Source organism: Brassica napus, chromosome A6 (genome assembly GCF_020379485.1).
Source record: "Brassica napus cultivar Da-Ae chromosome A6, Da-Ae, whole genome shotgun sequence".
NCBI classification, from domain to species: domain Eukaryota; kingdom Viridiplantae; phylum Streptophyta; class Magnoliopsida; order Brassicales; family Brassicaceae; genus Brassica; species Brassica napus.
Window position 1 is genome coordinate 5,444,757 of NC_063439.1, and position 14,361 is coordinate 5,459,117.

Here is a 14,361-nt window from a genome sequence, read left to right on the forward strand (position 1 = left end):
GGATCGTATGTCTCTCGTTCTTATTTTTATCTTTACTTAATGAGATAACTGTTTCCAAAACAAGCTCACACTTACAAACCTCTGACCATTTTCAGACTATTATTTTTTGTCATCTCACATCTGAAGTTTTATGTTTTCATCTTGTTTTCTTCTAAAAACATTCCCTATAAATTAAAGTATTCGACGGCGGTTCTTTCGGGTTGTTCAGCTTTACACCATTTTACTATTTTCTTTGATTTTCTGGCATCTAACACTGTTTGTGGGTTATCTTTGATTATTACTGATTTGAATGTCAAGGAAATATTGGATGAATACTTTTCTATGTTTTGAAACTTGTACTTGTCTATTCGCTTTGCAAGAAATTTTGTTTTTAAACTCCCAAAACAATACTCAGTACGTTTTATTTTATTTACCGTTTTAGTTTTATGCACATAAATTAAAAAAATAATTAATTTGCATATTTTCAAAACAAAATAAAACATTACCGGTACAACTAACCATTTCAACCAATAAAAAAAGATTATTATTCATAAATTTTGCATTAAAATTATAAAGCGACACTATTTTAAAACGGAAAGTTTACTCTACACTGACAATTAAACTGAAACTGGAATATATATTAACAACAACACAAATGAGACCAAATCTACTTTTTCTACGTTTAACATATGTCAAAGGTATAAAGGCAATGTGATTGTTACAGGCTTACAGCTATTGATTAGTTTCTAAGAAAGATATAATTGACTTAGAAATTTAGAAAAACAAGAACATAAATCTTAGCAACAAAAAGAAAAAGACAAGAACAAAAACTCGCAACACATGGTAACTCAGCAATGAGCCAATGAACTAATGCTCTCAAAACAATATCTTTTCCAGCCAACTTTATATAAATAATTGACTTAGACTAATTAAAAGTCAAGAACGAAAATCTAAAAAATATAGCTTGGTGTGCCCGACACTCGCGTGGTAAAAGCCGGGGTAAAAGTGACGACTGAATAATCCGCTCATCCAAATGAAGACTGAGGAGGAAAAAAAACACGAAAACCACAAATCCAGCCAATATTATGGGTGATGTGTGGTCGATCGGATCTAGGCAGCTCAGAGATTGGTCAACAGATAGTTGTTGATTAAATAAAGAAACTAATTGTTGATTAGTAAGAACAATTCTGGTATTATGTAACTGGATGCTGAAAAATCTTCATAGTGAAATTAACATAAGCGAAACCCCTTTGTTAAGTGTTTCGTGATGGTCAAAGTGGATGGCTAATAATATAAACTATACATGAAAGCGATTTTTTTTTAAATTATTTCCACATGAAAGCAGATTTGCGAGCATTAACTAAAGAAACTATTTTTTTTTTTTTGATGATTTTGGGATTTCAAAACTTTTTAGGTTCAAAGACAACTTCCATGAAGCTTTGCATACGGTTACCCAACTAATCTATCAATATAGCACGGTTAGATGGTTAAAGTGAATCGAACCCGTGGCAGAAGTTGTAGCTGGAGTGCATTTACCACTAGGCCAAATTAATTTGGTCAAAGAAGAAACTAATTATTGCCTCTAGCTAGTATTCTTCTTCATGTTTTTGTTTAGCTAGTATGATTAAACACAACTATGCTTGTTGTAGGGTCACTACTTACTACTCGTTTAATACTCTGCAAAATCATGAAAGGATTTAATGGTCAATGAAACTCGAATTTGTAACCTTCAAATTCTATGCTAATAGTCTTCATATCCTCGTTAGACCATTCATCTTAAAATGATACTGTTAAACATATCCCACTAATGCTTTTATTTGTAGATTACTTGTAGATTACTTGTCTATGCTTCTGATCATTCCAAATTTTTAATAACAAATAACTATCCGCCTCACTATTATTCAGCAAAACTAACATTGCAAATTTATGATAGTTATCCAAATATACATATAATGAAACCAAGGGTATATATATGTATCAATATAATTGAAACTGAATCATATAATATATAATTTACAGTCATGTATATCTCCAATAATGTGAAACATTGTGGATAAATTTCACAGCTGTCGATGGGACTTTAAAAACTTGTGGGGATACTGATACTATTAGTGTTGATTTTACAGATAACCATTTCTGTCACATTTATCATGACTCCGAATCAGTCTCAAATATCTCGCAGCATCTCTAATGTTTTACTTCATATTTTACTCTAGAATAATGCAATACTAAAATATAGTAAGTTTTATTCTAATATATTACTTTATTTTTTTACTCTAAAAATAAATATTCCAAAAAAATTCTATCTTTATTTAATTAATAATTGTTACTAACATCTTCTACTTACAAAAACTTACCAATCAATCCCAAATATCTTATGTTTATAAAAAATCTTTAAAATATAATTTACTTAAATTAAACATTTCTTATTAAAAGTACAATAAATCATAAAAATATATATAATATAAAATATTTTGGTTCAATAATGAGTACTATAATATATTTTTCTCACAGATGTTCAACTTATGCATCTCATAATGAATAATGAGTTTTTTGTTATCCATGATTTTTTTAAATTTGGCAAGAAAAATTTTAAAATCAAACATATTCATCGTTTGGGCAACACTTCACCGATCATGGTAATTTCATAAATGATTTACCGGATTATTAAATCACTTATTTTATGTTATATTTATTTTATATTTTTATGTTTAGTTTGGTATTTTTATTAGTTTATGCAAATTTATGTAAAATTATTAAATAATCTCTTATAAAATATTATAATTATTTTGTATTATTTTTAAATATCATTTAAGTACAAAATAAAAACATTCAAAATTTAAAGGATCATTCTATAAATAAAAAAAATGCAACTCTAAATAGAATAATCGTAACCATAATTCCATTTTAAAATTGAAAATAGAGTGGAATTGGAGCATATTTTACTCCAAAATGATGTTTATGGCAAGATTGAAGACATTCTTAGAGGTTCCTCATTGTACTATAAGTCTATAAATGATATTTCCTCCCGGGCCCCGGTTGTATCATATTTAGTTGGTTGAGAAATTAATAATCACACCTTTTCTTATAATTATTTCTGGCTGTTGTCAAGAAAAACAAGCTATTTGACGACCTGATAAGAAGTTTTTTTTATAAACCCTAACTTCTCAATCTTTTCTTTGGTGAGAAAATAGTTAAATTCAAGTTTATTAAAGACACATATCTAATCTTCAGATAGAAGATGTAGTCTACGATAGACTCTCTTTCAGATATTTATACGGACTTATCCATAGCCGTGATAAACAAAACAATGTTACTTAATTTCTAGAGCAAGAAAATCGATCCCAGAATATATTTCTATCCAAAACCGTCTACTACCACTGGACCACAAGGCTTGCTCAAACTTGTCAATCTTGTATTTCCTTTTTCTTAAGTTTTGTTTCATTTTAGTTTCAAAAAAGAAAGTTTTCTTTCATTTTTTTCGCGTACGTACGTGGTTTACGTTGTATAGATCCATGCAACGTTGATTACGATATATACAACAAAGGGATTATATATATATATATAGTTCTACGATTAATTATTTGCATGAAATCATTTTTTTGACTGAATCATGTAATCATTTCCATCAACTACTTACTCAATTTGGTTCTCTGAAATGACAATAATACCATCGACCTTGAGCCGCCATATAAAGGGGTGTTGATAAAAGAAACAATTACACCACAAGGCAGTTTTAAGTTTTTATTAACACAATAGGACAGTTTATGCTCCTCACACACTTTTTCTTTTCCCAATACACATTTTACACTTTCCAACTCACGAAACAATTAGAATCTAACACTTAACTAAATAAAAATATAATATTTATTTTTAATCTTTTAATATGACAGTTCATGCTTCTCTCTCTTTATCTCTCTCTCTTTCTTTTCCACCATCAAATTCAGATCTGTTATCATGTCTCTGAGAATAATAGAGTCATCGATTTATCTAACTCAAAAACAATTCTATAATTATTATCCTCAGTCTTGTTCTCGATGGACGATCTCAGTGAGATAAACGAATGAGTCGATTTAAAACGTATGTGAGAGCTTGCGATGAAGAAAGGTTTGAGGTTGTGAAGTATGTGAGTTAACGGTGGAGACGAACTGCAAGGAGAGAAATGGAAGATTCACCGAGCAGCTAACCACAAAGTAGGGAGAAGAGAAGTGTAGTAGATGTGGATAAACATGTTGACGATCTGAAGTTCAAGACCACCGAGTTGAGACTCGGTTTACCCGGATCCGAGTCACCCAAGTGAGCATCCAAATGATTATGATCCTTCTTGTTGATCTTGAATTGTTTTTGTTTCATCCTCTTCGTTTTTAAAAGATTCTTTTAAGTATGCAACTATGACACATCTCATTTGTAGCAACAAAAGTTTTGATTTTTAGGCTATACGGGTCCATTTATTACTTGTGGATTACTAAGTGACAACAAAAAGTTGATTTTTATGCTTGTGGCTTGATTTTTATGCTTGTGGCTTGTTGTACACATGTACACTTTTTTGTATATGTAAAGTGATGTACACATATATAGCATTAAAAACATTGTACATGTAGAAATTTAAAACAAAATGAGAATACACGATTCTACGATACATTGCCTTAGCAATATACAATGTACACATGTAAACATTGTACACACACATAGGTGGATTGGTGGTTGCTTAGTAAATACAATGTATATATCAAAAATGAACCAATATATGTGAAGAGGTTGTACATATGTGAAGAGGTTTGTACACATGTACACCCTTTTGTACATTTGGATATGTAAAGCGATGTACACATATATAGTATTAAAATATTGTACATGTGGAAATTTTAAATAAAATGAAAATACATGATTCTACGATACATTTCCTTAGTAATATACAATGTACACATATAGGTTATATACAACGTGGATTGGTGGTTGCTTAGTAATATACAATGTGTACATCGAAAATGAACCAATATATGTGAAGAGGTTGTACACATGTACACCGTTTTGTACATGTAAATATGTCAAACGATGTACACATATAACATTAAAACATTGTACATGTAAAAATTTTAAACAAAGTGAGAATACATGATTCTACAATACGTTGCCTTAGTAATATACAATGTACACATGTAAGCATTGTACACATAAAGGCTATTTTTGTGTACACTTTTTGACGAGTACACGTCTACATCGAAAATGAACCAATATATGTGAAGAGGTTCTACACATATGGGTGGATTGTTGGTTGCTTAGTAGTTTATAATGTACATATGTTGTCTTTGTACACATGTACATATATTACATGTTGTATATTTAATGAGTGGCATTTTAGTAAATATATCTTCGTGTTTCCCAGATTTTTTAGGGTTTCCTGTAACAAACATTGCGGCCGCCATTGATTTCTTTCATGTATTTTTCATTTTTTTTTGTTTATGTGTAGATTACACTTCAAGATTGTTTATTTATCACTTCTAAAGTGATTTCTAACTTTAGATTTTGAAATTTAGTGAAATTTGGTCATTGTTGTTCGAGCTTCATCGTGCAACTGAAGCGATGACCACTGCAGCCGATCCCGAGCATCACGACCACCACGAGCTACTGTCCGAGTGTAATGGAGATTAGAAAAAAAAAAAAAATCTGGTTTGGTCTAAAATCGGATCCAACAAAACTTTTGAATTTTTTTTTTTTTTTTGAAACAAAACTTTTGAAATTTAAAATTCAAAACCTTAACTAGAAAGTCTACCTAACTGTGAGAAAAGAAACCAGATTCAAAAAGAAAACGAACCAAGTCACATCCCACCAACCCCTAGTTAGCAGAAACTGTCTCAGTAGCAGAAACTGACTTATCTTGTAATAAAAACTTGTAAACTGCCCTGCAATGTAAAACACTCTTGATAAAATGCGACTAGGGTCGTGCACTCGAATATATAAAAACATATTAAAATCGAATATGTCAGACCTTTTGAGCTACTCTTCTACAACATATAGATCAACGTGGCTCTTATATACATTTAAGTTTTCGGAAAGATATACTAAACATTTTTGGTTTACTATATATCTTGCTACAACTTAGCCTACCGTGCAATTAATTAGGGTCGGCCACAACTTTTTTTTTTAAAAAGCGGGCCGTCCACTACGAATATAAAAAAACTCTCGCGCCAGGCGATAATGACTAATGGATTAGGTCAAATCGATGTAGAACATTTTCAGCTAATTTTGTAGCACTTACAGCTTTTTAGATCATTGTGGTTTCTAAACCAAAGTACAATGATATAAATTTGTGGTAAGAATTGAACTAGTAAAACAAGATGTTCGATTTGGCTTCATGAAAACTTAAATGTATAAATCATAGTCATGGTAAAAAAATAAAATAAGAACACTATATTTGTTAAATGTTATCCTATATATATTGACTGATTACATATTATTAAAATGGGTTCGAAATTCTATATATGAACATATGAGTCCACACCACGCGGTCTAGTTGCCCTCATTGAATAACCGTTTAAAAGAATTCAAAGATAATCGAAAAGCTATAAAGTTGAACCATTCTTATTAGAATAAACCTCCTAAATAGTAAACCTTATACAAATGTAAAAAAGAAAGTCATAACAAATATCTCTCTCTCTCCAGTGTTAGGTGTGTATATATACACGATTCCTCTGCTCCTCAATACTCAAGAAACATAAAATATAGATTCAATAAAAAAAACTAAGTTGGATTCAAAACAAAAATCGAAATGAAGTTCGGGAAGGAGTTTTCGTCTCAGATGGTACCGGAGTGGCAACAAGCTTACATGGACTACGATTATCTCAAAACCCTTCTCAAAGAAATCATCCGCTTCAAACTCAGAACCAACAATGCACCTACTCGTGGTGGCGCCAAGAATCATCAAGGCGGAGGATTAAACCGGAAGATGACTCTTTACCGAGCGTTTAGCGGTTTAGTCTCAACTCCGGGAAGACATAGACGCGGTAACCCTCACGACGTAGAGGAAGGGATACAGCTGACAGGGACGACGACGACGTCAGGGCCTATTCTTGTTAACAACACCGCGGACCGCGGCTACGAGACCACGTTCCTTATGGCGGCGGAGGAAGGAGGAGAGTACGAGCTGGTGTTTTTCCGGAGACTAGACGACGAGTTCAATAAAGTAAATAAGTTTTACAAAGAGAAAGTGGACGAAGTGTTGAAAGAAGCTGTGGTGCTTAACAAACAGATGGACGCTTTGATCGCGTTTCGTGTTAAAGTTGAGAATCCAGCAGGGTGGGGATGGGATGAACGAGCGGTGGAGATCACTCGCTTGGCTTCCGACATCGCTACTTCCGCGGCGGCTATCTCCGCTTCTACTCCCGCCGGAGCTAAATCCAGTAAGCAATCATTGACACTTATCTACCTTTCCACCTAACTCACTGACTTTCTGACAGCAATCAACAGGAGTTTAAAAGTTGGTCCCGTCTTTATGTCCGGTTTAAATCAACTCTGAAAGTTCCAAAACCGGACTTTTAGTTTCGTTCAATTTATTCCCGGCAAGATAACCGGATTATAATTAATTACACGACCCCGGTTTAAACAAGGATTTTTTTTATAAAATACTCCAACTAAATTTCATTAAACATTTTAATATTCAAATTTTTTCCGCTATCTAGTTTAATACCCCAACTAATTATTTTGTTCATTTTAATACACAAACTTTTAAAATTGTTCCTTCTTTAATACCCAAAATTTGTTTATTTTAACTGAAAATATTTATAAGTTTCAAATGAAATTTAAAAAAATTTCAAAATCTAAAAAAAATATTAAAATTTTCTAATTTGATTTTGAGATTTAGGAAATAAGATAAATAAATTAGGGATAAAATTTTAAAGTTTAATACTGAAGAAAAATAAATAAATTTGTTTTTTATTTCAGAAAACAAACTATATTCAATATTTAAAACTTAAAATTTTTCTTGCAAAGTTTAAGATTATACACAATTTAGTTACTTTTATTTCTGAAACACAAAATAAAATTAGAATTTTTTGAGATTTTCTTGTAAATTTTAGAGTTTGTTTTGTAAATTTAGAGATTTTTAAAATTTCGTTTGAAATTTATTAGTATTTTTTATTAAAATAAAAAAGTTTAGATATTAAAATGGGTATATAGTTTAAAATTTTTATTTATTAAAATGAGAAAAATAATTAGTTGGATATTAAACTTTGGTAACTAAAAAGTTTGGGTATTAAAAAGCTTAGTTAAATTTAGTTGGGCTATTTTTATGAAAATTTTCCATTAAACAATAAAAAAATTTGATTTTTTTTTTGAACGTCTGAATTGATATTAATCAAGAGTGTAGTCTCAAAAATAGAGACGAAGCTTTATGAAACAAGCATAGGCATTAAAAAGAAAAGCAACAACACTCTAAATAAGAGTAAGAGTCAAAAAAAATTTTGATTTGGAGATTTTTTTTGATATTTTGAATTTTGTTAGTTTAATAATCTCTGTTACTTCTCAAGTCTTAATTACTTTCACCAATTTTCATAAATATTTTAAAAGTTTGGTTCGTGCCGGTCCACGTTGCAATCAAATCATTACGCACTGTACTACTGTACCAAACTGGAAAAAACTGGTTTGAATAAAAATTTCGGTTTTTGTGCCGCAACTTACCTACCAAACCGACATTTCAAATTTTATAGTGAAAGTTCGGAGTCAAGCTCACATGGAGGCAATACAGGAAGGAGGGTCGAGCAAAGCTGGGCAATTAGAAGATGATGAAGAGGAAGAAGCGCAAGCAGAAATTGTAGCTTCCGTGTCTACCGGAGCTAGTGACGTGAGCACGACCAGGATGAGAGCAGTGAGACCAGCTCCGTTGGATATTCTTGATCGAGTGACGATCAATAACACCAAAGAGACGCCTCGTTCCACCATCAAAAGAGTTCTACAGGTATCCAAGAACACTGATTTAAAGTTCAGCAGAGAAAATCTGATGAAGGTCGAGGAGAAACTCAGGCACGCTTTCATCGTGTTTTATCAGAAGCTTAGGCTTCTCAAGAGCTACAGGTGCGTATGAGTTTAATATGATAAAGGAGTTTTTCGATTATTATCATTTATTTCTTTTTATCGATGGGTCTTGAATCATGTATATGCAGCTTTTTGAATGTACTGGCGTTCTCTAAGCTATTGAAGAAGTATGACAAGGTAAGATTTTTTTATTTGGAGGTTTTTTTTTGTTAAGGAGTTATATATGTTTTTTTTTATCAAAAAGAGTTTATGTTATGACTGAAATGTGTGTGTTATAGATTACTTCGAGGGATGCAACCAAGCCTTACATGAAAGTGGTTGATAGTTCATACCTCGGAAGCTCTGATGAAGTAAGAGTTTAATGAGATTTAGAACCAATTTGTAAAGTATCTTTCGCAAATTCTCTGTTTTGACTTTTATCTTTTCTGGATCCTTGGTTATGACAGGTTGTGCGACTCATGGAGCGTGTTGAAGCTACGTTCATAAAGCATTTTGCAAATGCTAACCGAACCAAAGGAATGAACATTTTACGGCCTCAGGCAAAACGAGAGAGACATAGACTTACTTTCTCCACAGGTAGAATCAGAAACTTGCATCAATTTTTTTTCTTTTTTGAAGTTGAAACTTTGTGGTTCTTATGAGAATATTGGTTACAGGTTTCACGGCTGGATGCGTTTTCTCTCTTATAGTGGCTCTTGCCGCTATCATCCGCACGCGAAATCTCTTGCAGGAGGAAGGCCAGAAGCAATACATGAATACTATGTTTCCTCTTTATAGGTAAGAAGCTTAGTAAACTTGGCCAAGTATTTGTATTCAAGTTTTGGAATGATGTTGCTTATATGTTGTTTTCTCTGCTGTTTCTTGCAGCTTCTTCGGTTTTATCGTGCTGCACATAATAATGTATGCTGCTAATATATACTACTGGAGGCGATACAAAGTAAACTATTCCTTCATATTTGGGTTCAAGCAAGGAACTGAACTTGGTTATAGACAAGTCCTGCTTGTGGGTTTCAGCATTGGAGTCTTTGCGTTGCTTTGTGTTCTTGCTAATCTTGACATGGAGGCAAATCCCAAAACCAAAGACTATAAAACATTCACCGAACTTCTTCCTCTTTTCCTACTTCTTGTAAGTTAATAAAAATCAGCCATTAAAACAATTGTATCATAATAACTCTATTGTGATGGTTTTTTCCCCACTTTTTGCAGGCCATGTTTGTGGTTCTAATCTTGCCATTCAACTTCTTCTACCGGTCGAGTCGCTTTTTCTTCCTCACTTGTCTGTTTCATTGCCTCGCAGCTCCTCTTTACAAGGTAACACTGCCTGATTTCTTCTTGGGAGATCAATTAACTAGCCAGGTTCAAGCTCTTCGAAGCATCGAGTTCTACATCTGTTACTATGGTTGGGGAGACTTCAGACACAGACAGAACACTTGTAACAAATCTAGTGTGTACAACACTTTCTTATTCATTGTTGCTGTCATCCCTTACGCCTCTCGCCTCCTTCAGGTACATTAGCTTCTATTCTCCAAAAGCAAAAAAACCCAAAATCTCTACCATTCATTTAATATCTAAACATGTACTCAAATGCAGTGCCTGAGACGTTTGTTCGAAGAGAAAAACCCGGAGCAAGGGTGGAATGGACTCAAGTACTTCTTGACTATAGTGGCGGTTTGCTTGAGAACTGCTTATAGTATCCAGAAAGGTCAAATCGCTTGGAGGGTTTTAGCAGCTATCTCCTCAGCTGCAGCTGCAGTATTCAGTACTTACTGGGACTTTATCCATGATTGGGGTCTTCTAAACCGGACATCAAAAAACCGCTGGCTTCGTGATAAACTCCTCATTCCCCAAAAGAAAGTATACTTCATCGCCATGGTGAGTCTCAAAACCAACAAATATTTTTTATAACAGAACATGTTTCACAGCAACTGATGTTTGGCACATGTATCTCAACAGATTTTGAATGTCCTGCTGAGATTTGCATGGATCCAAACGATTCTGGATTTCAACTTCTCCTTCATGCACAGACAGACAATGGTTACTGTTGTTGCTAGTCTTGAGATCATTCGTCGTGGTATATGGAATTTCTTCAGGTGAAAAACTCCTTCAAAACTCATATCAATGATTCCAAAATATGTTTTGTTCCTTTAATATTCAGTTAGTAACTCTCTGTATTTTTTTTTTGTTCTTGGTTTGGTTTACAGGTTAGAGAACGAGCATTTGAACAATGTCGGAAAATACCGAGCTTTCAAGTCGGTTCCACTACCGTTCAACTACGATGAAGATGAAGATAAAGATGATTAGTAGTTTCAGAAGTTGGTGAATATACTCTTTAGCTACCAAACTGTTTACGCCGTCTTATCTTTTTTGTTCTTCATTTTTATGTATCAAATGCATATAAACATAAGGCTCGATCTCTAGTGGTATATCATGTAAAGAAAATAAAGTATTCTTGGTACCTAATTTGAATCGACAATATCTTTTACCGAGCCTTCAAGTCGGTTCCACTACCCAAATATTAGTCAACCAACCCTCAGCCAGGCCGGCCTGAAATTTTGGAGGTTTGTAGCTGTGTCTATGTAAATTCTCTTTTATAAAAATTTGAGGGTCTAAATTTTTTTTGAAAGCCTATTTGTATGTAATTTTTTTCAAAAACTTTAGGAACCTGTTGCGAATGTTTCACCTAGCATGAGCCAGGGCCGGCCCTAGTCTCAGCTACTTCCTCTTCTTTAGAGATCATCATCTTCTCGGCTTCCTCAGAGCAATCCATATAAGCCATGGATAATTCTTTGCAACCACTTCTTTTTATGAACTCCCCCATACCGCACATTGAATTAATTCGTATTCCCCTTCCTTCGACTTCAAAGTTTAATTAATTTAAACAAATCTCTTAACGGTATCCCCTATATATTAAAAGAGAAGCATTACAACATATTTTTGTAGCCACATGTCATCACCACAATCATTCTTAGAATCCTTAGAAAAATATGTTAGTCCATATAAATATATAATAAGCTTTTTATTAAACTAACCATAAATTAATCATAAATGTTCTTCATTGTTTCCTTAAATAAAAATCACGGAATTACCTAATGTGGCTAAAGTATATATGACAATTAATGATTTTGAATAAGAAAGATTTGATAAAAATTAGTCTATTCTCTATCATTTTTTAAAATTTTAACTTATTAAAATAAATTAAACAACCACATTAACTATATAATAAAAATTTAGATTTTTTCCTATATGTTATATTTTAAATTTTTAAAAACGAATATAAAATTTGACTAAAGTTGTTAAGAATCTCACATTGAAATTTTTTTTGATCCATGGTTTAAAATTTATGTTATAACAAGATACAAATAATTACGAAATTACATAAGTAGAAAATCTCATTTAATAAATATTATATATTAAAATTGAAATTTGACTTAGAAATTTAGAAAGTCAAGAGCATAAATTTTAGCGATAAAAGATATGAGCAATTTTCTTTATAAAACATGATAACTCAGTGATGCACTCATTCTTTCAAAATAAAATGCAAATAGAACTCTTACATATTTTGCAGCTCACTTTTAACAAACAGTTGGCTTATATTAGTCGTAAGTCAAGAACAAAAATCCTAAAAACATCTTTCGTGCTCAACAGTGATATGATAATTACACGATAACTTAAGGAATCCGCCCATCCAATGAAAAACTGAGAAAAAAAAAATCATAAGTCCACCCAAAAAAAAAAATCATAAAATCTAGCCAATACTATGGATGACGTCATGGGCACACGTAAGTGCATGTGCATCACCAATTCGTAAAACCATTTTCATATAAAAATTACACTACTAAATTTTTTTATTTTTCCAACTACAACACCAAAATTATATTTCATATTTATATTATTAAACTACATTTTTATTATTCAATATATATAATAACTAATTTTTTATATAATTATATTGCACAAAAATTTATCACACTAAAATATTTGTTTTGAAAATACATATTTACTATTTTATTAATAATAATGATAAAATAATTAATTTAAAAAACATTTTTATATATGTAATATATTAATTATATATATTTAGTTCTATTTTATATGTATTTATTTTGTTACTGAAGTTTATTTAACTAATATTTTGTTAATAAAATTTGTGAATAGAGTTTAGTGTTGTGAGTAATACTCAAATTTAAGCTTAAATTGCATGAAGGAAACATGGGGCAGTAATTTATTAAACTAAATTGTGTTCGAATATAATTATATAATAACTATTTTAAATATTACAAAATCCAAAAATATTTATTAATATTATTTTCAAATTATTTATCATTGTTTAAAGAATAAATTTATCATAATTTTAAAATAATTTATAAAATGCTTACAAATGCAAGGTAAAGTTGCACTTTCAAGAGTTAAGTCGAGATCTGGATTAAAAATTCTAATAACTGATAAAGATGGGAAGCCGCAGATAAAAACATTGAATGTTGTCTACATACAAGTTTTTCAGAATATTCTGTAGTCACGGTACGTAATTTTAATCTACTTTTTTTTTCAAATACAAATTTTAAAATATATAAACTGTTACAATTGTTTATTTTTTGTATTTGTTAGATGGGTTGTGATGAGTTAGGAGACCGATGACGGTATGTCAATTTAATACTATTTCATGTTCAATAAAATTTAGAAATTTATAAATCTATCAAATAATGTTAACCCGTCAAATTGCTTACAAAATTTATTTAATTTTTTGCAAGTTTCTAATTGAATTTGCTTTCTTTATCGAGAAATGTACATCATAATTTATATTATTTATAGATAATATTTTGATTTTTATTATATTTTCTTTTAATATGTCTACATAAATATTTGTTTATTATTTATGAAAAAATAATATTATTCACCTAAAATAAAGAATTACGACACATATACAATACAATTCTAATTAATGATAATATAAAATCTGTTACTTCTAAAACTATACACTCTTTATTCCATTTTTTGAATGAAAGTATTTTCGTAAACACACAAAATATTTTGTGACGTTGCAATTATACATACACACAATATCTGCCTCTTCATACTGACGTTACTGTGTTCCCTCTCGTGAGGTGCAGACCGAGAGGGAACACAGGGTGCATGCCGGTCATGTTCTTATGCCTGCACAGAGTACGGACCGATCACCTAGTGATAATTACACAATAACTTAAGGAATCCGCTCATCCAATGAAAGACTGAGAAAAAAAAATCATAAAATCTAGCCAATACTATGGATGACGTCATGGGCACACGTAAGTGCATGTGCATCACCAATTCGTAAAACCATTTTCATATAAAAATTACACTACTAAATTTTTTTAT

General features: G+C 31.4%; 1 protein-coding gene across 1 annotated transcript; it reads left to right on the forward strand.

The window, feature by feature from the left end:
• Positions 1-6,585: 6,585 nt before the first annotated feature.
• On the forward strand, positions 6,586-11,460 carry LOC106346534 (phosphate transporter PHO1 homolog 3). Its single transcript, XM_013785899.3, has 11 exons — positions 6,586-7,379; positions 8,685-9,048; positions 9,138-9,186; positions 9,288-9,359; positions 9,456-9,585; positions 9,666-9,786; positions 9,877-10,135; positions 10,216-10,515; positions 10,600-10,881; positions 10,963-11,099; positions 11,211-11,460. Exons 1-11 carry the CDS (start codon positions 6,749-6,751, stop codon positions 11,308-11,310), a joined length of 2,445 nt encoding a protein of 814 aa, XP_013641353.2. The 5' UTR covers positions 6,586-6,748; the 3' UTR covers positions 11,311-11,460.
• Positions 11,461-14,361: the final 2,901 nt, after the last annotated feature.